Source organism: Saccopteryx leptura, chromosome 3 (assembly GCF_036850995.1).
Source record: "Saccopteryx leptura isolate mSacLep1 chromosome 3, mSacLep1_pri_phased_curated, whole genome shotgun sequence".
Lineage (NCBI taxonomy): Eukaryota > Metazoa > Chordata > Mammalia > Chiroptera > Emballonuridae > Saccopteryx > Saccopteryx leptura.
This window is the reverse complement of record NC_089505.1, coordinates 192,728,145-192,754,867: the sequence shown is the minus strand read 5'-3', so window position 1 is coordinate 192,754,867 and position 26,723 is coordinate 192,728,145. Positions and strand designations below refer to the sequence as shown.

At 43.7% G+C, this 26,723-nt stretch overlaps 1 protein-coding gene across 3 annotated transcripts in view; it reads right to left on the bottom strand.

Annotated features, from left to right (window-relative positions):
* The window catches only part of JARID2 (jumonji and AT-rich interaction domain containing 2), a 296,798-nt gene that overhangs the window by 36,371 nt on the left and 233,704 nt on the right, over nt 1–26,723 (bottom strand). For all 3 annotated transcript variants that reach the window (XM_066377097.1, XM_066377099.1, XM_066377098.1), the window contains one exon: nt 13,655–13,831. In XM_066377097.1, coding sequence (XP_066233194.1) covers nt 13,655–13,831 — 177 coding nt within the window. The remainder of the gene's footprint in view (nt 1–13,654; nt 13,832–26,723) is intronic.

Below are 26,723 nucleotides of genomic sequence, written 5' to 3'. Positions count from 1 at the left end.
GAAAAGGGAACCGTCATGCACTGCTGGAGGAAATGCAGGTTGGGACAGCCACTGTAAAAGAAGCTAATGTTGTGTGATCCAATTCATATGAACTAGCCAGAGCAGATCAATCCAGAGATAGAAACAGAAAGTAGCCTGGTGGTGGCCAGGGACCGGCAGGTCGGGGAAATGGGAGTAACTGCTAATGAGCACAAGGTTTTTTGGGGAAGATGCTATTTGCTTTAAAGTTGATCATGGTGAGGGTTGCAAAACATTGTGAATATACTAAAACCTACTGAATTAATATACATTTTAAATGCAGGAAATGTATGATAATGTGAATTACAATAAAACTTTAAAACAACAACAAAAGGCGTGCAACATGGCTGGTGCCTTAACACAGACCAGGGCAGAGGCCCCAAGCTCCAACAGTGGTTACAGGGCTCTCTCCACCAGCAGCTCAGACACAGAGCCAGTTCTGTCTAAAGAGATGATAAATCCGTACCAAGTGTTAACTATTAAATTCTGACCCTTGAGTGCACATACTGAGTGTGATACAATGAAAGCTACAGGTCTAGGAAAGGGAACTGCAAGACTGTTTAACTGCTTTGTAATGGGATGCCATTTTTATTTGATAGAACCACCAATATAGTTATTTGTCAGCCATTTTCTCAAAAATGAATAAAGTAAGCCCGTCAAGGAAAATGACTAACAGTTACTGCTACCAATGACAGAATGCACAATTTCAAACAAAAATTACAATTTTCAAAACCCTATACCTGCCATCATGAGTCTGACAGCCTCTCAACACGTAAAGACTTTTCTGATGAGGCTGGTGGATGTGTGGGGTTCTTCAGTTCCACAAGAGGAAGGGGCTGACATTGGAAGAGATGCCTAATTCAGGGAACTATTATTTTTAAAAATCAATACACGACATTACAAAATCATGCATGGGTAAGAGGTCCACTCAAAGTGGAAGGCAAACCAATGGATTTTAATGTAACAGTGCGAAAAGTTCACTGATACTGGTTCAGGATCCTGTAATGAACTGACAGTTAAGACACTACCATTGACTGAGTATGGGTGGGATGGCAAAGAAGGCAATAATGCAAGCATCTATAAGGTTCCTCCCCTTTCCAGCTACGTATTTGTCTGTGGCTAATTTTTTTCACATACATCAACCAAAACTGAATATTGTGAGACTGGATGTAGGAGACAAGAATCTACTTAATATGTCTTCTACTAAAATAGACATTTAAAGAGATTTGCAAAAATGTAACACAGTGCAACTCCCCTCACCTATAATTTCTTGGTTTTAGATTCGAGTTACCGTTCATTAAAAAAAGTTATTTGTGTTAACATATAATGAGCTGTGTGTGTGTTTTGTTTGTTTTAGCGGGGTGATGGGGAGAGACAGAGACAGACAGGAAGGGAGAGAAATGAGAAGTATCAACTCGTAGTTGCTTCTCATACGCGCCTTGACCAGGGGGCTCCAGCTGAGCCAGTGACCCCTTGCTCAAGGCAGGACCACTGAGCTCAAGTCAGCAACCTTGGGCTTCAAGCAAGTGACTTTTGGGCTCAAGCCAACAACCATGGGGTCATGTCTATGATCCGATGCTCAAGCTGGTGGAGCCCGCGCTCAAGCCTGATGGGCCTGCCTAAAGTTGGTAACCTTGGGGTTTCAAACCAGGGTTCTCAGTGTCCCAGGTCCAGGACTGTGCCACCACTTGGCCAGGCTGGTGTGTGTTTTTTTAAAATGAGTAAATATTTTTAAATTTCCTCAGTTGTAATTTTAATATGATAAATATCAATAAATACAATCCACATTAATAAAAACCTTTGAGGGTTGTTCAATATGAAGAGTAGAAAGGGGTCTTGAGACTAAGAGCCCAAACCTTCTGGGCAGGTTGTCTTTCCTAAGGTTGATTTGGCTGTGGTTCCCAGAGGCTTTGAAGGGCCATGTACTGGTCGCCACACCTGCCAACCCCCCAACTGCTCAGGCTCTGAGACAAAGACCTAAGTTTGAATCTGCAGAAATCACTTGCTAACTATAGGCTTGAGCTGGTTACCTCTCTGAGCCTTAGTTGCTCCACTGTCTCTCTCAGAGGGCTGCTGTGAGGAGTCTGGGAGGACACACTCATCTAGAAAGAGGCTTCAGCAGGGCAGCAAGCAAACACTGGGGAAGCATCGCCTGTCAAGATCACCACGTTGCTCCCAACGGTGTCAGTGGCCAAACATGTAGCAGGACCTTGACAGGAAGAGAAACGTGCTCACAGCCCTACATCCCTACATTCCAAATGGACAAAGAGCAAGGCCAGCTGCAAATCACAACATCAAGGAACATCATTAACGGCAGCACTGTGGTTATCCGGCAACATCTTTCTGAGATGGCAGTGGGGAGCAGGGGGGCAAGGAGGCATGACAAACACAAGTCCTTCCTCAGCATTATCTGCACCTGAAACAATGCACAGGCTCAGTTCTATCCTGATGCCAAAGAAGAGGGCTGCTCACCACTAGCATTCTGTCAGCTCCACAGAAAAACGCTCTGGAAAGCAAAGCCCTGCTGATCAAAGATGCCACTGTGGAGCCACGATGACAGATAGGAAGGCAGAGCCACAAGGGACAGGGAAGCGTGCACCATTAACATCATAAACCAAACGGGCTGCCCCTTCTACTAAAAGACTATTTTGAACAGATCGTCAGAAAAACACAAAAATTAAAAACTGAGTAAAATTAACTTTGAATTTAAACAGTTAGATAGTTTTCAGATAAATCTACGTTTTGTGACCATCTTATCTTGCTATTTTGGGAGTAATATACCCAAATGGCAAACAGAGCCAAAAAGTCAAATCCTCTGCTAAACGGGAAGGGGGGGAGGCTGGGTGAACACAGTGGAACCAGAGAAAGGTATATTCTGTCCTCAACAGCTCATTAATTTTAAGTGTCGTGGGAACCTGCCAGTTCACCTCTCCAAGTAATTATCTTTTGTCTTCATTTGTAAGATTCTTGAGAAGGGGAGAGAAGAGGAAATGAAAAAAAATGTTCACTATCACAGGGAAAGACTAAATCTTATAAACATAATAGACAGGAAGACCAAGAAAGTTAGATGTATGGAAGGTCTATGCACACTGTCCCCAATTAAAGGAATAATTGGACTAGTTTTCTGTAACAGACAAGGGGGATAAAGCATTTATAACAGTAAACCATGTTAGGAAATTGTATTATCCCCAAATACATATAGCTCTTACATTAATGAACAGAGTCAAATGTATTGATTTGTATACACATACGTTTACTCTGAAAGTTAATGGCCTACAGACAAGTAGTTTTCACACTACAGGAACCAAAACCTTAGGATCCAAAGGATGACATTTTGATTTAGGGTCACTTCATGCCTGAGAAGATAAGACTGGCTCCCAATAAAGAATGAAAACAAAATGAGCAAGAGAAGTTACTTTAGAAACATCTAAATGCAATCCCACGATCATCTGAATAGCGGAAAGCCACACTGTCCAAGGAGGAACTCACATTTACAGTTCCAGGGAGTTTGCACTCAGTCATATTCCCTACACAAGCTTGGCTCACAGAGATTCCATAAGGCTGGTTAAGGCTGGTCACAGGTCTTTAAAACCCTCACTGCAGACACAGCCTCTTGGAAAGTCGTGGAGAGCTAGGTTTTAATCCCTAGTTCCCAGATCACCAAACACGTCTGTGCCTTAATTCCCTGAACTACAAAACAGCTGCCTCCCCTGATCTGCCCTCCATGAATTGCTGAAGTATTTAAAAGAGTATAAAATGCTTTGTGTTATTCAAAGAAAGGAGTTATACAAATAAAAGACGGTTGGTCTTTTTAAAAGCTCCTTTTGCAATGGTGGAAACAAGATCCACTTTATTTTTTCTTAATTTTTATTTATTGATTTCAGCAAGAGAGAAAGGGGAAAAGAAAGAGAAAGGAACATCGGGCTGTTCCTGTATGTACCCTAATCAAGGACTGAACCAGTGCCTGACCAGGCAGTGGCACAGTGCGTAGAGCATCAGACCGGGATGCAAAGGACCCAGGTTCAAAACCCTGAGGTTGCTGGCTTGAGCAAGGGGTCACTCTTTCTGCTGTAGCTCCCTGGTCAAGGCACATATAAAGCAATCAATGAATAATTAAGGTGCCCCCACGAACAACTGATGCTTCTCATCTCTCTCCTTTCCTCTCTGTCTGTCCCTATCTGCTTTGGGATGATGCTCTAAGCAACCAAGCTATCCGGCCAGGGCAAGCCCCACTTTTGAAAAAGGTAATCCCCTTTAAACAGAGCTGACAAGACCAGAACATGCATTTCTGCCTATCTTCATAACCTTCCCACAGCTAGACACCCCAATCTTGCTAATTATTGGTGCAAATGAAGGTACCTCATATGAACATGAAGAGATAATCCTAATGTTTTTATTAGATAACTAGGGAAGAAGAGTGTCTGACAGAAGTTTTATGATATCCTGAGATGCCTCAGAGTCTGATCTGAGCTGATAGGGTTCTGAAGCCTTCACCTCCTTGAAAGAGAAATGTGGACAAGAGTCATTACGGAAAGCTGGGCCGAGATTTCTGCTAGCAGAGACTCAAAGGACAAGGAGGAAAAAATAAACACAAGGCCCAAAGGACTAACACAAAATTACATAATTTGAGACCCACCCCCAGTCCCACCCCCAACACAAATCAAAGGGACAAAAAGAGAATCATTGTAAATAAAGAAGAATGTATGACAGAAAGTAAAAGAGAAGCCTGCCAAGTTTCTGATCTTGAGCCAACTATTTAAATGCAAGCTTTGTGGCATTACAAGGTGGCCCGATTTGAGGAAGACAGACTCCATCAGTTGGCTGGCATTAAATCCTTGTTACTGTACAAAAGCCACACTTGCACCCTGCAGCCAGTTCAACTTTGAGTCACTACTGTCTGCAAACAATGGAATGCCTGCCAACCTGAGCCAGCAGTTCCAGAGGATGTGAGTGCTGTGGCCCTGGGCGAAAACAGCTCTCTAACCAGTAAAACCAGGGAAGTAGCGAGGGCCGCTTTCAGGCAGCAGAAGCCACCTCGTGTTCTTACAGCACAGCTTGTCCGCTCTGGGCACCAACTTCAAGCCAAAATGCAAGACGACACTCACAGCGACTCCATGTAGCCTGACTCTGGCACTATGTGCTTGTTCTCCTGATTTTGCTAGTACTTGGGAAACCCCTCTGGAATTCCTACACAGTGAAATCCTAGCTCTTTGGTTACACAGAATAGGAAAGAAGTCCATTACAGAGGATTTTTAAAGCACATTGAATTTTCTATGTAAAAAAATTCTTACAATTCTTTACAATGGTAAAAATTCTGTAAATTCTTTACAATTCTTAAATTTGGTAAGTCATAGGATGGTTTTTCTTTTTAATCAAAATTTGGTTGCCACTAACCCCAGGTCTAAAATTGTGAATGCATTATGTGCAATGGTGTAAAATAATCACCAGAGTTGGGCAGATTTGCCATTCAGCCATGTTTCTTACATATGTTCCTAATAACATCTGATACTAAAGTTTAAAAGGGCATATGAGCCTGACCTGTGGTGGTGCAGTGGATAAAGTGTCGACCTGGAAATGCTGAGGTAGCCGGTTTGAAACCCTAGGCTTGCCTGGTCAAGGCACATATGGGAGTTGATGCTTCCTGCTCCTCCCGCCTTCTCTCTCTGTATCTCTCCTCTCTCTCTCTCTCTCTCCTTTCTAAAATGAATAAATAAAATTAAAAAAAAATAAATTTAAAAAAGGGGGGGGGGCATATGACCTTCACGAGAATATAAAAGTCAGGGCAAAAGAAAGACCATAAATCAGGATGAACGATTTTTGTCACTGAAAAATGGTTTCTTGGCCCATGTGGCCCCAAAAGGAGCTGAGAAAAGGATGAGACTGGTAGCTGGTGCCCATGTCATTTGGCTCTAAGGTATTTGCATTCTCCTAAGTGCCAGGGCAGATGAATATCTGGACAAGCAGCCTCTGGGGATGGTGGGCAGAGGGAGCTCATGCTTCATCATTCTCAAGAAATAAGGCAAAGAGCACAGAGCTGTGGGTTATATTGGGAAGGGGGCATGCACTGACTTCTGAAATACAAGTGACTAAAATGTTCTGCAGTTTGGGGTTTCGTAAAACCCTGTATTCACGGCAATAAAGTCTAAAAGGCCAATCCCATCAGAGTAAGTGATTCTGGCCCACCTCTGGGTCTGAACAAGGACTCACAGCACACTGGGAGAGAGACACCTTAAAAATGTGTTGGAAGGTCCCCATATACACAGTCAATTATACAAGAATTGGTCATTTTCAGAATAAAAGTATTTTACAGAAAAACAAAATACAGAAATATCTGCATTGTAATAAAGACTGTTTCCAAGGTTCTCCAAATAAATATCAGGGGTCCCTACTGTGTTACATACAGCTCCTCCCACCCTCGGCCAGGAAACAAATTATTTCCACAATTTTTACATGCATATTTTACAGTCTCTGGAAACAGTGTGACTTCCCAAGTGACTCAAGGTTTCTCTTAAGACAAGCCAGGTGAATTTAGCTGAAAATATTAAATATTGAGCAATTTGATGAACAGCTCAGTAATTCAATTTACAATGTGCATGATATAGACATATCCCAGCCAACTACGGACAACAAAATTCAATAAAGGCTCTAGGAGTCTAACACGATATTAATTCCTTCCCGACTGCAGTATCACAGTTCTTCAGAAGAAAGAACCAGAGGCATGAGCCCAGTAATAGGACAGTGGCCAGCCCCCACGCCCTAGGAACTAACCAAGAGTCGGGCACTGTGCGTCTGTCACTCATTTAGTCCTAACAGATCCCTGTTTCTCTCCGATAAGCTATAAAGCACATATCATGTAATTTGCCCATTTAAAGTGTGCCACCGAATGGATTTCTGCATATTCACAGAGCTGTCCAACCATTACCATACTGTAAAGTTAAAACATTTTCATCATCTCAAAATAAAATGCCACAGCCATTGGTGGTCACTGCCCATTCTCCCTCCCTAACTCTAACTATAAAAGCTGGTGTTATCAGCACTTTACAAACAGGGAACGTGGCTTAAAGAGAGTGACAACCTGGTCTCATGGCGCCTGGTTAGGAAGACATATCTGAGCCAGGAGCGTCTGTCTCTTCCACCACCAGGGGCCCATTGCTTAGTTCCTCACTGAAATCTTCACCAGTATCTCACCACAGAAGAGAGGAAAACTCTAACGTTCCCAGCCAGAGACATCCACACACTGATGTGAGGGGCGCTGGATTACTGCCTGTGCGTGTGTGTGCATATGTGTCCATCGCCTGTCCCGAAGCTCCGCATGGATCACTGGAACAAACGCTATGGAAAATGAGTGGAACGGGGACAGGTGGAGCATACCGATGGACAGGCGTTACTAGGGACCTTCTTCTATACACATGACGTAGCTTGTTCTTGTAGGGTCAACACAGTGCAACAGTTAACTCTCAGCCAGCCCTCACTGTGTGCCAGGCATTCATTCAGAAAGACTAACCTTCCAGGATTCTTGTACCAACTGCAAGGTTATTCTAGGCTTCCAGATCTTTTTAATTACATGTGGTGTTAATAATAATAGCCAACAAGGCAATTCGAACCAGCCGTGGCTGGACACACATTAACTCATTTAGCTCTCATACAAACCTACGAAAAAGGCCCATATTATCTCTTCTTTAAAAGTAAGAAAGTTAAAATAGAGAAAGCTTGCCCCAGGCCACAGCCACACGGGGAAGCTGGCAGCCAGCACCATGTGCTCAGCCACTAGGCCAAGTGGCTCAGTATGAAGTGGGGGATGGTCAGGAGAAAATACTTGATAGCCTGGCTCACCACACACTGCTGCTCTTAGAAAACAAGCTCCCAGGAACATCTGAGATCTTGCTCTCAGACATATGTCCTCATTTTGGCTTAAATAAGCTCTTATAAAAAAAAGTAAAACAAAACAAAAAACTCATATTCTACTATTTAAAATGTTCATTTGCCCCAAAGGGGGTGTGTGGTGAAGAGAAGGACCTGCCAGAGGTTAAAGAAAGGTCAAGAGGAGCCCTGGCTGGATAGCTCAGTTGGTTAGAGCGTCCTCCTGATATGCAGAGGTCATCAGTTTGATCCCCAGTCAGGGCACATACTGGACATATCGATGTTCTTCCTGTCTCTGCCTCTCCCTCTCTCACTAAAGTCAATAAATAAAAATAATTTTTTTTAATTAAAAAGAAAGGTGAGGAGAATATTCCATAAAGATGTCAATGGAAGAAAGCTTTTCTCAGCTGGAGAGCGCACCCTCAGTACGCACAGTGATGGTGGGACCCTGGGCCCGCCTGAACACCCACCCTCCACCACCTCAACACAGAGGGCCTGCACACACCTGAGCAGAAGAAACGTGGCAAACTCAGTCCAAATGACTGCTTTCTGGCCCTTACACAACATGCCCCCAGTGTGAATCCAAAAGCAATTAAATCATTCCAGTTAGGAGTCCAATGGCATGTTGTTCAAAAGTCTTCTGAGAAATGTTCCTGCTCAGGACGAGATGAGTGTACAAAGGAACAATGGTCTCTGCTATCCGTTCCATTTTTCATAAGTGTAGAAAAGCATCTGAAGAATATACAATACTTGGCTATGAGAGCAATGAACTTTCACCAAGTTCTCTGCAAAGGATGACGAACACTCACCACAACAACGTTGAGGAAAAAGCAAGGCCAAGTTCATAATACAAACGTATTAATTCCTCAGGTCTACTTCACTTATCCTACTGGGAAAAAATAACCAATTATGAGAATTTTTCAAAAACTTAGCTGTTTCAAATATCAACTTCTAGCATAAATACCCACCGAGCAGTGTTTTGATCATGTTGTTTTGTTGCCAAATAGTGATTGCTTCCCCTAAGGGCTCCATTGTTAGGATCATTTGAGGTTCTGTGTATGTAAGAGTATTTTGGAAACTCTGAAGAGCTAATGAAATAGAAGTTGCTGGGGGCGTTGTTACTGTAACCCTTCAGTGTAAGCCTAAGGGTAAAAGCACGCATGATGCTGTCCATATCATTTCAGATTATGTATTTTAATAAACAAATCCATTTCCATTAGGATGCTCAGTGGATTAAAAGTGAGCATCTGCCCAGGGACACCAGGCCCTTGCAGGAGACAGGTGGGGTCAGGGCTCCTCTGCAGGAAGGTGAGGGCTGTCAGAGACAGGCCCTATCAGGCACCAATGCAGGGCGGGCACCACTGCAGGGCCAGGCCAGGTGAGCTGGAGGGCATGCTCACTCCAGGCTCCTGCTCCACAGGGAACCCCTGCTGCTTCACTCACCTTCAAGTTTGGGGGAGAAAGAAGACGAAGTGGGATACCACTGGCAGTTTGGTTTCTAGTGTTTTCAAATTTATACTTAATAAAACTGTTCTCCTGGATGCACACAGCCCAATTAGGGTTTCTGGCCCAAGCTGTCCCAGTAATAGGGTTAAGTTTTCCATATTTTGTTTTCTGCGAAGTTCTTTCCTCACATTTCAGTGAGGATGCAGATGTTACTAAATTTCCTGACACAACTCAGCATCCACTGCAGACAAAGTGGGAAATGCACCGTCCCAGAAGAGGAGAGAGCAGCTTGCTCCCACTGTCCTGTGTGACAATGGTCAACAGTGCTCGTCCAAACAACTGTGCCCTCACGCAAGCTCCTCTTGTTAGAAAATCTATTTTACCACTTAAACATTCTTCAAAGTCAGAAACCAAAAAAAGTGAAGATAATGTGTCTCTGGGTTTTACTCTGTGGAAAATGAGGCATGGCAGGAAAGGAAGAGCCCTGCCTCATTCCCAACTGTGCCCACCTTCTCTTTGCCTACGGGCAGAGAGCATACTCCAATCTCAAGAACGGTGCCCACACTCCTCAGGCACCCTCTAAGTCAGAGAAGGGCGAAAGAGGGGCAGGGGGAGCACAACACGCAGGACAAGAGTATCACAGGTCTCCCGATGTGGCAGGTGTTACACCTGGGCCCCTCTTCTGCATTCTGGGGACTGGCAAATCCGAATGCCATCCGCATGACTCGAGTGCCCACCAACACCAGCCTACTATTCGTTAGGAAGCAATTAGGCAGCAGCACCTTGCAAATCTCCTCAAGCTTGGAGCGTGGCAGGTGCTCTCAGAAACTGAGACAAGGTTGCATTCCTGAATGTGAAGAAGGACTCCTCTTCACATTCAGGCAACAAACACACCCAACAGAACAAACAATGTTGGTTACGGCAGGTCTTGCGTGTAAGCCTGGAGTCTAACACATACTCACCTACCATCTATTTACTTTCTTTGAAGATAAAACCACTGGTCCACCAGCAGCAGGTCAACAACTTCTGTACTCCCACAGAGAACTATTACAAGTGAACCTCTATCACAGTGCTTTTCAACCTGATGCTGTATGAAGATTACAGTCTATAATCAGGGTGCTTAACTCTTTTGGTGACTAGCACAAAATGTCTGGAAGACCAGCAGTTGAAAAACACTGCTCTACAGCAATATGTTTCATTCTGTTGTCCTACATCCCATTTAAAAGAACATCCCCTTTTATGACTGATGGGTACCTATTAAAAGGCATTTCAAGAGTTCTTCTGTACATTTACAAAGAAATGGGTCTTAGAAAAAGCAAATCAGGAAATACAACCTCCCGCTGCCATGGAAATGCTTCATTTGTTCTGTATCTATGACAATGATAGTGGTCCATGCAAAATTGTTATCCTCTTGCCTTAGAGGCAAGCGGCCAATTCCTTCAGCCTTATCCCATCCTCTTCATATAACTCCTGTAATCCCCTGCAGATACTCACTGCCCCTTCACATCATCGCCCAGAAGCTCATGCAAAAGCAAGAGATAATGACATCCACACACACAAAAGATGGTAACTATTGACACTGGAAGTTGAATCTATGAATAATTGTCTAGTCAACCAGCAAGCTCAAATAAAATGTAACAAGTAGGGAGCTGAAGACCTACTGCAACTGCACACATGCACAAGGGATTAATTCACCTGGTTAACAGGACAGCAGGACTCACCACCAAACCACAACAAGACATGAAAGGGAACATCACACAGACCCATTGTGATACAATACTGGTGAAATATGTCTATCAGATGGACACAGACTTCATGTTTCTTCACATTTACTCTTGATTCATACGAAAGCAAAAGTAAAACTACAAGATTAAGTGTTCCCAATAATTTTTAAAAAATCCTTCCAAGTCTCCCTTCTTGCTTCATTCCATCTTAAGAAGCTCATCTACCCTTACTGCTCCCACCAGCAGCTCGCAACAATAAACTCACAGTCTGGTCTCCGCAAGCTCAACACATAATAGAGTTTTTAACCTCTCCCTGATCAATTCCTAACTCCTGTCCTTACCTTCAACCCTGCCTCTCCAGGCAGCTGTGAAAAGCTGATCATTTTTGCTTCAAAATGCCTTTGCACCCATCTGAGCCATGTGCATTCTCATGTCCAGACTCACATAGGCTCTGTCCTGGTTGGAATCCTTGGACTCTGGTCATTTCCCCTTTCATTTCAGACTAAACTCTGTTGCTGGAGGAATCGTTCTGAACTTGATCTAGATCAGTGGTCGTCAACCTGGTCCCTACCGCACTAGTGGGCATTCCAGCTTTCATGGTGGGCGGTAGCAGAGCAACCAAAGTATAAATAAAAAGACAGATTTAACTATAGTAAGTTGTTTTATAAAGATTTATTCTGCCAAACTTAGCAAAAATCCGACATACAGTACTTGGTAAGTAATTATTATTATATGCTTTAACTTGCTGTAACTCTGCTTTATAAATTTTATAAAGTAAACTTACTTCCCTACTTTATAAATCACCATTACTGTGGAACCGGTGGGCAGTTAGAAAATTTTACTACTAACAGAGATATAAAAGTGGGCGGTACGTGTAAAAAGGTTGACTACCCCTGCTCTAGTTCATCTTACGGCCACATCTAAAATCATCAACAGCTCCCTATTCTACATACCTCCTGTCTCGCAGGGCGTATGTTCTCAACACTACATTGTGGGTCCTAGTCACCCCAACGTACAACCCCCCACACTGGGGCGTCAGTGTGCCACCACTCCACACAGCACAATATCCCACATCCCACTGTTCCTGTGGGATCTCACGAGTCATGTACACTTATACCTGTGTTGCAACTCCTATGCAGCTCATCCCACTGTCAAGATTTCCTGATGACCACAACTGCAGGTAAAAACCTCTCCCCAAAACATTAGCAGTAAGTCGCCGCTCTGTATTATGTGCTGGGATAATACACTGCCCCAACTAAACCCCCCTAAATCCTTTCAGTGGGGTCACATCTTTACCATGATTATAGGCATCCTAAAAGCAGCCATAAGCAAGAGGTGGGAAACATGAACAATCACTAAATTGACAAAGTAGCAAAACCCAACAGTAATGACAGGCAGACACAGATTCCCATCATGTCTAAGCAATGCTTGTCCTGAACCTCTATTTCCCATTGAGCCCAGACAGACCGTGGTAGCTCAGTGCACAGCTGCGGAGAGAAAAGAAAGAGAAAAACTTTCCTTTGATCCAATCACTACCGACAGCACTGACCTTCCTCCAGTTATACACAGGGGCTCCCACCTCAGAGGGTCTCTGTGAGTCTGACATGAAATCGATGTCTAGCACAGGTCCTGGTAGGCACTCAAGAGAAAACGGCCATAATATCTCCTTACCCCACTGTCCCTGCTTCACTCTGCTTTTCTTACTGTCATTCCCTCACCCCAAACTAATTCAATCCACTATCAAGTCCTCTCAGTACCATCCCTGCCATGTTTCCATACCCACCTCCTCCTCATTTTTGTGCTGATACCTCAGTCATTTATACTGCCAAACCAACCTTTAGTCCCTTGTTATGTCTCATCAGATAATCGCCTACAATTACAGCCTTCCGACGTGTTCCACTTCAAGTCACTTCCCTTTCCAGTCCTCATAATCCATGCTAGCTTCATCTTTTCAGGACACGGCTCCAATTAAGTCACTTTCCTGTTGCAAAACCACTGGGAGCTTTCCACTTAAGCCAGATTAAATAGTTTCCTCTCTCTGCCACCCATTCTCGTTATCCTACTGCTCCTACACTACAGCACTCCAGGAAAAAAGAGTCTAGCTCATAACACATACGCATTTACCTGACCGCATATGCTGAATGGTGGTTCCCTTTCTGTGCTAGCTCCACCTGCTGAGATCATAAGTTGATCACAAAACTTTCTCCATAAAATCTTCTTAACCACCTCTGATCTGGTAGGTGGTATCTGAAGCTCTTATGGAATTGATCACCATCTCCATAACATAACATATTGACAATCTATTCATCTAGAATAGACCTGGCTGTGCTGTGTTACACTAAACTCTTCGCCCTTAAAGGGTCTTCAATATAGATAAGTATACAGAACTAGCTTCACCACTAACAAACTGTCAGCTTCATCCACTCCACAGATGAGCTGCTCTCACACAAAGCCTTGGACTTTTCTTTCCTTCTTTCCTTCTTTCTTTCCTTCCTTCCTTCCTTCCTTTCTCTCTCTCTCTCTCTCTCTCTCTCTCTCTCTCTCTCTTTCTTTCCCTCTCTCTCTCTCTCTCTCTCTCTCTCACTCAAAATCAACACTGAACGTACCGTGCCCATTGTGAACATGCTTATGGGTTTTTCCTTTCCTGGGGGTTGACTGGCATGAAGATGAAGCATTGTTGGTGGCTGTTTTGACATCTTCTGTCTCATCATCTTCCTCCTCAACGTCCTCCTCGTCCTGAGAGCTTCCAAAATACACCATGCTGTTGGGCAGCGCAGGAGAACCTGGGAGGGTTAAGAAAGAGGGCTCATAAATACAGGGCTGGACACTCGCCCCTTCCAGAAGGAGCACTACAAACAGAGACATCGAGTAAGTTACAAACCTAAATCCTCATGACTGAGGAAAGTATCCATCTCTACTACCATTTTTTACTAATTTTCAAATATACTCCTCCCCCAGAAATATCCTTCATCAGCATGTCAGGTTGATGCTATTCACCAAACATAACAAAAGAAAAAAATTTTAATTTCATCTGAATGGGTGGGGGGAGGGGAGAGACCACCAAAGATTAAACTGAGAAAAAAAAATCAACAAAATAAAAACATCTAAACACAGTGTTAAGGATAGGAGACTCTTCTGGGTTATTTCTGGCAACAACTTCAATCTTTCTCATAAAATATTTTTGGGAGCACTACTACCAAGTAATAGAAGAAGTAAAAAAATATGTGAAATTCATTTCTCCTCTTGCCCACTTCACTATGAATGAGCTGACACTCTGGTCACATCAATAAAGATCTGAGTAACCACTTTGTTCTCCTTCCCAAATAGATATCTCTCTCTGCAAATGTAATGGTCAAAACCATTCCTGTCAAAATTCAGAACCATACGCTCCATTGAGGAGATGGGGATGAATGAGCAGCAGTGGGAAGCAAAAAGCGGCAAGCCAAACACCATCCTGCAGAAATGCAACAGAACAGGGACCTCCACTCCCCTCCTCTTGGCTGCAGTCATGACCCACCAATATTCAAAACCCCCAAAAGTCACGTGGGCCTCACCACTCGCTGGAAAGGAAACTCCAAAGGGATGTGATCCTCGATGTATAACAGAATTGGATACAATACAACAGAAGCCATTTCCGGTGTTTTGGGTTCCCTCTCTCCCCTTTGATCATTTCCAATTAGAAGCAGGTTTTCAGCAGAAGAAAGGTTCTTAAAATTGACTCAGACCTTAAGAGAAGTCATTTAATCAAGTAAGAATTAGGGACGGAAAAAAAGGAAATATCTAGCCATATTTCCACTGGAACAACATATGTTCATTCTTGTTCTAAGTGGTATTACAATTAGTACAAGACTGTCTACGACTAGGGACAGAAAAACCACCCTCATCCTGCCTCCTAACCAGAGCTGTGCAGTCAGGACGCATCAGTCACAGGTAGCGAACCAGTGCTCCTGGACTCTTCATTCCTACATCGAACTGCTAAGTACTCAAGAAACAGCAGGAGGAACTTTATTTACTTAAAAGAAGTTTTGAGTGAAAAAAAGGGAAGAAATTTAACCACAGGCTACAACTCATCCTAGCAATAATACATGTGACATGCTATCAGACACAGTGGGAACTTCAACACTTGGAAGTTATGAACTCAGCAGTTAAAGTTCGCTGTTTGGTAAAATGAGCGATGATATAAACCATCTATCTCTTCAAATTCCTTACAAATCAAAATATCCACCTCTAAGTCCTCTTGTAGAAGAGCCCTCCTGCACTCCCCCACACACGCCCTGCAGAGTGGCTACTGTCAGAAAGCTGGGTGGTGTCAGGAGGAGCGGGATTCCCTGCAGACCCTGCGGCGCCGACTCTGCCCTCTGTCAGAGGGAAGCAGGGTTCTGCCACGCCTTTCAGGAAATTCACCATTACCCCTGCAACCTTCCTCCTCCTCCCTCAGCACAAAATGCAACAAAATCTGCAACTGAGGCCATTTGAAAGTCATGTGAAAACAGGGAAAGTAAGACATAAAAATTTCTGTTCCAGAAGCATTAGGTAAAATCCACATGGAACACATGACCAAGAAACGGGGAAGTCACTTCCCCACACAGACTCTGTGAGGGTGTTTTAACATCTCAAACGTCTGGGTAGGCGGCAGGAAGATCTGGAGAAGATGAGGAGAACATTAAGTTACTGTTCCAAAGAACTAAAATGGAGGAAATGTCTAGAAGCTCAGTTCAACATCCAAGCTTCACTAATATCCTAAAGAAAGTGTTTTGGGTAATTTCAGAAAACAACCCAACTTACAACTGGATTTCTTTTAACAACTTCTCAGTATATATAAATAGGCTGAAGCAAGTGCCCAGGTATCCTAAAAGAAAGTCAGAAGCTAATGAGAAATGTAAAACAGGAGCCAGATGACCCGTCAGAACAGAAAAGGTTCTGAGGGATTCCCTCTCCGCCCGGAACTTGGAAGAACACAAAGTCCTTCAATGGAACTGGCTCTGCTGTCAAAAAGGACACAATGTCTTCTTCTAAGTAAGGGGCACAGGGGAAAAGAGCAGACTGCCTTCCACTGAAAGGTGATTTCGGTTCTATACAGATGATTGACTTGTTCTGCACCTAAAGCTAAAGCACCAACAAAGAAAAAAACCAAGAAAACCAGTAATGAAGGATTCTTAAACCAGTCAGGGAATAGAGGGGCTGGTATGAGAAAGGGAATGGAAACTCCGGGAGAGAGGGAGTGCTCAGTAACTTCAGATGGGAGGTGAGCTAACTACTAATATTAGGCTGGATCATTCAGGAACAATACTGGGTCACTCAGGAACAATGCTGGGTCACTCAGGAACAATACTGGGTCACTCAGGAACAATACTGGGTCACTCAGGAACAATGCTGGGTCACTCAGGAACAATACTGGGTCACTCAGGAACAATACTGGGTCACTCAGGAACAAGGCTGCCCCCGGGCTGTGTTGTCACCCTCCTTCCAGGTTTCCTTCAGGAAGCCCCTGCCAGTCCACAACCTGTCTACCAGGAGTGGCCTCATGAAATGTTAGCTTCTCTCCAGAAGGAGCAAGCCTCCAGAAATGCAATGAGTCAAATGCAATGAGTCCTCTCACACCTGCAGTCAAACTAAAGCAAGTAGAAGAGACTAAATCCTACATATTCTAATGCTGCAGATTCCAAGGCTCTGTCACCATGTGGCTACTGTAAAGCCCTTCAAGACCCCAATGGCACGGATACTTGCAAAGTAACAGAGGGCTCAAGCTAACTGGCCAGGACGGAAAAATCACAGCACTGCAAAAGCAGCTTCCTTCTCATGGAGACAAAACCAGCAAGATCATCTCCTATTTCATAACCGAGGCTACAGAGAAACATTGACTGTTAAATGCTAATACCTAGAAAATAACTATGTAACAACCTCAGATATATATAAAAGAAAAGAAAAAGCATCTGAGAAGCCAAATCCAATTACGACATTCACATTTCTTCCATATTTAGATAAAATCTAGATCATCTAATTTACAAATAAGTTTACAGGAGGAGGACTCTGCTGGACACACACACAAAAGATGAAGGAAAAGACATGTGAAGACCCTAACAGCACACACAAGTCTGGGCTATTTATCACTGGCGAAAATTATCCCCCATTCCTCATTACAGAATGGGTAAATGGGGACAGGACATAATCATACCGATGCTGAGTTAGCAGACACTTAAAGACTCAGTATCTTTAACTAGAACTGTGTGGCCCTAGCTAGTGGTGCAGTGGACAGATCACTGTCCCAGAGCACCGAGGCCGCCGCTCCAGTCAGGGCACATAAGAGAATCAATCAGGCCTGATCTGTGGTGGCGCAGTGGATAAAGCATCGACCTGGAAATGCTAAGGTCACAGGTTTGAAACCCTGGGCTTGCCTGGTCAAGGCACATATGGGAGTTGATGCTTCCAGCTCCTCCCCCCTTCTCTCTCTCTGTCTCTCTCTCCTCTCTCTCCCTCTCTGTCTCTCTCTCTCCCTCTCTCTCTCTCCTCTCTAAAAATGAATAAATTTAAAAAAAAAAGAGAGAGAGAATCAATCAGGGGTGCAGTTCCATTGAATAAGTGGAAACTTCTCCTCCCTCCCACTGCTTTTCTCCCCTCTCTCCCTTCCTCCCTCCCTCTCTCTCTTTCTCTCTCTCTCTCTCTCTCTCTCGCTCTCTCTCTCACACACACACACACACACACACACAGAAAATAGAAGTGTGTGTTTTTCATTAAAAACAGTTTGTAACTTACAAATCCTCGCATGTAAGAGGTAAACATCTCTAGAAAATGGCTTTCCTCCTAGTCATACGAGGCAAAAACCAGAAAAGCTCCCTGTGCATCCAGCATTCAGGAAAACGAGATCATAGAATGCTCCGTGTGCATCCAGCATTCAGGTAAAACGAGAACTAGAGCGCTGGGAGAGGGGATCCCCTACTTGGAAAATCTTACTAAAAAGAGACCTTCCCTTCCCACAGTAGGGCTCATCCACCAGCTAAGATGGGAAAACAGGGTCTCAGAAAGGGCACGGCAGGCCTCTGCTGAGTCTAGCCCTGTTGTTCTCAGGGTGGATTCTCCCTGCTGAGGTACAAGTCCTTCCATGACAGCAAGAGCGGCTGACCCCCGGAACCACGTGCTGTATCTCCTTTACAACTCTGTAGCTTCAGGGCAGCCATCAATGAAGGGTGACTACTGTGAGCCGGTTAAGGATTCTGCGTGTGTGTGTGTGGGGGGGGGGGGGGGGGCGGCACATGTTATACCCAAGAAATTATAAACCTGTATCTAGTATATACAGTTTTCTATTAAAATTACAGGCAGATTTCCTCTCCTGATTATTCAAGTGCATTAGCAAATGTGAAAAAAAAATCTGAACTTGGATCAGCTAAGTGGAATTGGGAGTAGAGAACGCATCTGCGCTTTGCCAAAGCTGTATTTCATTACTTTTCAGAATTAGCTGGCAATGTCTCCACAATATTTACTGAAGTGAAATCAAATGTTTTCATCTGGACAAAAATCAAACTGTGGTATGTAACAACCACAACAGAAATCATCTTAATCCAAAAGCTTGCTTTCTCTAATTTGGGCTGTGGTTTCTGTAAAATTGGATTCTTCTCCATGAATCATATACACACACAACCCTTTTCCCATTATCTCCCCTGCCCCAGCCAGTTTATCTTAACAAGCTAAACATAGCTTAGCTCTATTTTGGAAAGACCCTAAAGGGATTCCCTGCACACCCTCATTCAGCTAGGGAGTCAAATTCTGTAGCTTGACCCAATAAACTCTGGGCTGGCACACCGACTTGGTATTTTCATGATTGATCTTCAGGATACATAAGCAGAATCAGAAGTAATCAGTTCCTATCCTATTAAACTGAAAAGAAATGAGACTTCAAAGTGAATGGGAGGGCATGGGTAGGGGAGAGAGGCACAGTTGTTTACTGATTCCCTAAGTCAGAGGAGAGGAAAGCTCCACCCACTGAAACTCGAGTCACAGAAAAAGCAGCTGCAACAACTGCCTGAGTTCATTACTGCAACTCTGTAAGTACCTGGCACTGTTGTAGGCACCAGTGAGCAAACAGACCAGATGTATACACTCACTCTGCACAGGCACACAAACAGTGTCCTTAAGGCTTAGTACAGCTGGCATATACGGAATGCCAATCTCTCGTCTCTTCTAGGCTGGCCTTTACAACTTACAAGGGAAGAGGGATTTACTGCAGGATCTCCCAAACTTCACCCATTTCCATACGCCCCAACATTATTTGCCATATCCACATAATCATGAGCTTCTATTTTCTTCAAAGTTTAATTTCCACTCATGACTTATGTGACTTATATCCATTGTAACAGAAAATTAATAACTTGCCTTAAAGAAAGGGTAATAATGAAAATCTCAACAAAATTTTAAAATGTTCAACTAAAATCATTTCTGGCCCTACCAGGAGTACACACAGCAGGGCCTGGGAACAAAAGGCCAAAAACAAAGGGAACCCCACTTCCTCCAGGAGAAGCAGGAGCTGTCTGTGCAGCGAGGCCCAGGCTGTGTTAGTAATCTCTTTTTCTGTGCTTATGTCAAAAGAAGATGCCAATCACTGAAAAGGATTCACACGGAAGCCAAAAATCTTGGATGAAGTGTCAGCTTGGCTGTCGGTCTACCTGTCTCGTGACACTTAGTTAATGTCTATACACTGAGGAGGATGTCTTCACCTTAACAACTGTGATGACCCTGGAAGCCAGGAGGCACCGTATGCAAAAGCACTGTAAGCAACTTACACTTTAGTGATGTTCTTAGGCCAATACACAGCTTCAGTAACAAACAATCACAACTCACAACAGACTGTCCCTTTACAAGGTAAGACTACAGGCCATTTTGTTTCCTATCTGCTTTCCTAAAAGGGAAAGTGAGCAAGACAGTGACAAGAATCTAGGGGGTGTAGAAATGCAAAATAAATTTGACAGCTATAATTCTAGAACTTGGAGATAAATGTGGGAGTGATGCCACCTCAGAGTTAGAAACCTTCAGCCATCTAAGTCTTTAAGAAAGAAAGTAGAATGAGGCAATAACCTCCTCACAGCAGGGTCAGCCTTTTCCTCAGCATCCCTCCTCTCTTCAGTTACAACCCCGCCTGGGCACTGGCCTAGCACCCAGGCTCCTGGACGTGTCTCTCTGATCCCACATTTAGGGCATGGGTTCTATCTGCAAAAGCCCTGACATGACAAACACAGCAATGATAATGAACCCCTTCCCTTCCCAATGTCAAATCCCATGCTGACCTGGCTGAGCAATGAGCCAGTCTCTTGCATTGACAACTGGAATACTCCCCCTTACAATCTTTTCCACATTGTTGTCTATACACATAGCTTATAACACACGCCCGTGCTTCCAATCAAACACAATGCAGTCTCTGGATCTCTTTATCTCGAATGCACAAGTCACACCACATAATAGCTATGATGGGTCAACCTACATAACTTCCACCCACCAAGGAGAGAGGTGGCACAAGGCAGAAAGAAACTTCACCAGGACCACACAGCCACTCTCTGAACACCAAAGGCTATGTGTGCTCTCCTCACCATGCCATGTCCACAAATCACACGGAGAAATCAAACTGGGGGAAAGGTCACCCTGCCTATGGCACGCAGGTGACAGGAACTTGAGTGCTGTCAGAATAACACGCCCCAACAGCCAGCAAGATGCTCAACCCAAAAAACAGGCCTATCCTACTTTAAAAGTTTTGTTCCCGCATTTACCTTCTCTACATGAACTCAGGAAGGACTGGAAAATCTAAGGGGATCTCTATAAAGTAGGGAAAAAGACAGAGGACTGCGAGCCTGTGCCAGCAGCCACGACAGGGGGCGGGGCACAGCCCAGTTAGAAGCCAGCTGGTCTGGAGGAGGGCCAAACATCTCAGCAAAATGATCAAGGTCACAGAACAATTAAAAGGGGTCCATCCTTCCCATCCTCCCCACTTAAGAATTCCATGGTCTCATGTTTCTTCATAACTGGCCTGATAAACTACCCTGGCAAATAAATTGCTTGCTCAGCAAAACGCAGCCAAGTAACACAAACTCTACTGGAAAACTCTTGTGCATGAGCAATTAAGGCTGCTCTGATTTGGAGAAAGGAGGGTGGCCACTGAAACCCTCAAGGCAGCAACTTGAGCAAATTTATACTGTTAATGTTCTCAAAAATTAAGATGCAACACCACTCAGACTCACCAAGAAAAGCTGTCCCACTTTGACCTGTGCCTTCCTCCCCAGAGTTCATATAATGTAAAGCATTCCCAGTTTGCTCAAGTAAGTTCATTATTAACATCATAGTGCTCCTTGCAATTGGAGGATTTCTTAATTGCTTTCTAGCAGGTTAATACCCTTTCATTCTGTGACCTTTAAATCACCCCAGGCTTTTTGCATTTGCCCTACTTAGAATTTGTAGTCCTCAATAAACGAAGCTATCAAAATATGTGCTCCCTGCCAACAAAGCCAGCAACTGTCCTTAGAGAAAACGTCTCTCTTCCAGGACCTGCAGTCTATCAGCTGGCCTTTTAGAGTGTCCCTCCTAAATACCAAATCAACCCTCCACGTCTCTGCTATCTGTCTGCCTAAGCTCACTGGGAAACAGTGAGTGCACTGGGGTGGCTACCACAGGTGCCGTCTGAGCCTGCTTCATACCCACCAGTTTTAACTCCACAGCAACCATGTGCTGCAGACACTGCATGCCCATTGTACAGATGGGCAAACTCGGGCCAAGGCTTTAGCCTCCTGCCTGCATTCCTACAATAACCCCACCAGGATGGCCTTCTGGAGGCCTCAAACTGCGGAGCTGTCATGTCGTCTCATTAAATAAAGGTTATAAAAGTTGTTGGGCAGATAAAATGTATTATGCTCACTTTGTTAAAGATGGCGCCGCTGCCCACGTGGAGGCCGTTGCCCAGGTGATATTAATGTGTGTCTCTGTGGGCAGGCAGGATCTTTGTAGCCTGGGGCTTGGTTTTGGGATTAAGCCTTCCTACCCTTTTTGATGTAGGGCAGTACAATCCAATCATGCCTCAGAGAAGTGACTTTGTATAAGAGACTTCCCTGTTTTGTATATTGGATAAAAGGTTTGGATTTCTACACTATAAAATGGGGACAGAACGAGAGCTTGCTGTCGTTCTGGGATGATTAGCATGAGAGAGCAGAGGGAGCAGAGCAGAGAGCAGAAAGAGGCCATGTGGCCAGGAGAAGCAGCCAAGATGGCAGAGTATTGAGTGAGAGGCCAGTTTGTGCAGTTTGACGCTGGAGAAGGAAGGAGATGGGGAACAGAGGTGAAGAAGTCTGGTGAGCTAGGAACCTTTGATTCTAGGAAACTCGGATAAGTCAGTGGCTTTGTGAGCACTGAATGTGAGTGGGTTTTGGAGCCCAGTGTGTGTTTTTACTTGCCCGCCGGGTGCAAGCTAGAATTAAAGACTATGGCCCACCAGTTTGTGGCTCCGTTGTTTCTTTACCGACTGTCCGAATCCAATGCAAACCTGCATGGGCTGGGCTGCTGTGCTAGTGGCCCTGGCCTTGGCTGCTGGCTTTACAGAAGTCATCTCTCAGTGCATGAAGAACCTTGGCGATGCACTCATATCTAGTCCAGGGCCCCAGAGCCCAATACAGCTGATGTCCTGGTTTTAAGTTGGGGCACTCCTAGCGACACATGCCAGCACTAAGCCACAGCCCCGCCCCTCTACAGAGCCATCCCATCCCAGTGCACTTACTCACTGTTTCCCTGGAGCTGAGGGAGACACAGAGCTCAGAGCGAGTGCCACCTACTTCCTGTGGGGGGTGGGGGGCACACCTTTCACCCTGGTGTTTTCAGACGTTTATTGTTATGGCCTCTTTCACCTACCACACTGGTGTTGCTTTCCTTTCCTAGTCTCTGTTTTCTAGGTGTCTGGCATACAAAAATGACTCAATAAAAGCTAGCTGAATTCATCAGCAATTGAAAGACAGCTCATCCCTGAAGAGTCTGTAAGACTTTGGAAACAAAAGGCAGACAGTCCTAACAGAAAGCACTGCTTCACAAAGGCTGACAGTGGGTCCTTGACTAGGAATTTCCTCAAAAAGCTCTCTTCAACCAACAATGTGGGACTGTGTGCAGGGTGTGTGTGTGTGTGTGTGTGTGTGTGTGTGTGGGAACCCACCTTGTTTGCAGTTTAAAAAGAAAAATGTAAATAAGAGAATCATTTAACCTGCCACTGCTCTACTGCATTAAGCTTTTTAATCTGTTAATAAACATAGTCAGAACAAAGAGAAAACGACAGAACTCAATAAGAATAACAAGAGTGGTGACAGAAAACAGCGACTGTATGAATTGCACATGCACATGCCCCTTCTCACTTTTCTCGGCCAAGTACCAGCCAGAGACACGAGTTATGCTCTGGTAAAAGACATGTGGACCCCTTCAAAGCAGCTGTTTAAAGATAAGTACACTGCAGGCCCTGTTCACTCTTCATTCCCTTCTTGTTCCCCTCAGAAAGTTTATGTTATGACAGGAAAGGAGAGCCAGCCTTGCCTGACTTAGCCAAAAGGTCCCTAAGTGTCTTAAAACAGATTTTTAATCTCTTAAGCTTTTTAATCCTTCAATGACTTACCAGCTAGTATGTTTATATATCTATACTACTTCCAGTATTATTCGTGGAATTAAGGGTTTTTCCCCATACAAGGTTTTTGTTTATGAGACTGAATTAAGTGTTTTGGAGAGAAGACTGGTCTTGGGCTAGCCAGGTGTCCTTCCCAACATATCCCAATGTCTCAATATTTATTATCTTCCATATTCAATTAGTGCCAAGATGACCACAGGTAAAATACGCAGGGGCTGGAGAGCAGAATGGTCTGTGATCCTTGGCCACAAATATCATTCCCGGTCTGATTTGATTCCAGACTTTGTTTCCTATAAATACGGAGCTTATTAGAAACTGCTTTCTTTACTCCTAACAGTGCCCACTGTCACCCAAGGGTGATGGAGTGACTGGACTCCTTCATTCTGGACATGAAGTTTGGAGCCCTGACAAGCTCTGTTTGGTTTGGAATGCATACCGAAAAGGAAGAAACATAATTAGAATGCAGGTATTATAATGGTAATTGGATTCCCACTGTCATCTACCCCTGAAGACTTGAGAGGAGAAGATGTAGGTCATCAGCACTTGACATCTAAAAGTGAGAAATAAATCTAAATGTAAATACAAAACGAGATAAATGATAAGGTGCCTGCACAATGGAATAGGTGTTTTTGTGACACTGTTAATTTACGTGATACTGGAAAGCCAGGGTGCAAAATTAAAAATACAAAGCAATTCCATTTCAGGGGAGCAACTTATATCATATACGCACATTCAAGGCTTAGAAATATTTTCACTAAGGTGGTTCACAGTGTTGTTTCTGGGACACTGGAGGGAGGAACTTTTAAAAGTTTATTCTTTTGCCCACTTTCCCATCTTTTCTCCTCATGTCTCAAGAACAACATGAAATACTTTTATAATAAAAAATAAAAGTTTAGGCCTGACCTGTGGTGGCGCAGTGGATAAAGCGTCGACCTGGAAATGCTGAGGTCGCCGGTTCAAAACCCTGGGCTTGCCTGGTCAAGGCACATATGGGAGTTGATGCTTCCTGCTCCTCCCCCCTTCTCTCTCTCTCTCCTCTCTCTCTCCTTTCTAAAATGAATAAAAAATAATAAAAAAAAAAAACACAAAAAAATGTACCAAAAAATAAAAAATAAAAGTTTAGCCTGACCAGGTGGTGGCGCAATGGATTGAGCTTCGACCTGGGACACTGAAGACCAAGGTTCAAAACCCAGAGGTCACCGGTTTGAGCGTGGAAACAAAGACATGACCCCATGGTTGCTGGCTTAAGCCCAAGGTCGCTGCCTTGAGCAAGATATGAGAAAGCAATTAGTGAACAACTAAGGGGCCGCAACTATGAGTTGATGTTTCTCATCTCTCTCCCTTCCTGTCTGACTGCCCCTCCCTCCCTCCCACTCTCCCTTCCTCCCTCCCTTAAAAAAATAAGTTTAATCTTATTATTCTTAGTTTAAAATAGAAAGAAAATTATTAAAGCACCTCTACCACAGTGATCTATTTAACCTTTATCTTTTCAAAAAAGTTTTCATTAGCTCAAGCAATTACATAACTAAAATATGCCATCTAATGCCACCAAATCATCAGATTTCCAGGATCATGAAGGAATCACACAAATCACCAATCGTTTTGAGATTTTAAAGCCAGATCTGACAAACGCACCTGACCTCACAAAAACATGACTTTTAAAATAGAACTAAAAATTACTCCTCCTTTTAATACCACAGGCTAAAAAGCATAGAGGAAAGAGTAAGAGAGTGCAATCAATGCCCTGCAAATCTTTAATGTATATCAGCTAAAAAGCAATTAAAAACGCTATTTTATTGCTTGGATCATAAATTTAGGAAGATATTTCTGATAATCAGAATATTTTTCCAAAATTGTTTTAAATATCTCCCAGGTTCCACATATTAACACCTTTGTTCCAAGGCCCTGAACTTATGAATAAAGGAAAATAAAGGTTTGGGGACACCGGAATCCTCACTGCTCCTGTGAGACGAATCTATAGTAACCATTTTTATAACTTAATTCCACAATCCACAATCAACAGAGCAATCTTCTGATAGCCTAATGGAACAAGATCAGTAGATCTTAACTGCTAAAGAAAATTAAATAGTTAAGTCATGGCTTCAGGTTAAATTCGGCTCCAACTGCATTCAAAAGACACACACTGTCAAAGGCAATAGATAGATAGATAGATAGATAGATAGATAGATAGATAGATAGATAGATAGATAGACAGACAGACTCCCACCACCAGAGAACTGTATTTCTCAGAACAATCTTAATATGAATGACACTGCTGACCTTTAAGACTCCTTCACCTCAATAATTCTGAGAACTTGGATGCACTCACCATTACTGATACCACACCACACACCACCAGCCTCACATCACAGCTGGTTATTCTTATTCTACCTTCACCATTCAGTCAGTCCAGCACCTCAGCTTCCATCTTCATCCTCAACACCAAGAATCATGCCGCAAGAAGCTTATGTAAAACTTTGAAGTGGTAGGAGGCCCACCTACCTCCTTCTCCCTTTAGTCAAAGCCAAATGATCCCCAGCTGCTAAAATATTTCCAACTCAAATGCAATTATTCTTCATGTCTTGAGAATCTCTGAGGACTATCAATAAATAGCCCAGAGGTCAAACATAAACCATAACTCTACATTTTCCCTTCCCTAACAATTCAAACCTGCAGCCAATGGTGAGAGATCAACCAGGGCGGGAGGAAGGGAAGTGACCGTGGTGGCCCAGGTGTGGTGTCAGAGCTCAGTGAGATTAGAAGGGCTTCATCTGGGGGAGAGATAGCATCAGAGAGGGAGGTGAGCCATGCTGGAACTGGAAAAGACTGATCAAAAAAACAAATACATTACGGACAAAAGGAGCCTGGTCTCTCAGTGTTCAATGTAGAAAAGAAGAAAACTGGAATGAATCCTTAGAGAAACTGGAATTGAAAGTACTGGTCCTAATTTGACACTTTTAATACACAGAGACAAAGCTATACAACTAGATACACTAAATGAATCGTGTACACCACATGCATGCACACGCACACAATATAGGTTAGGT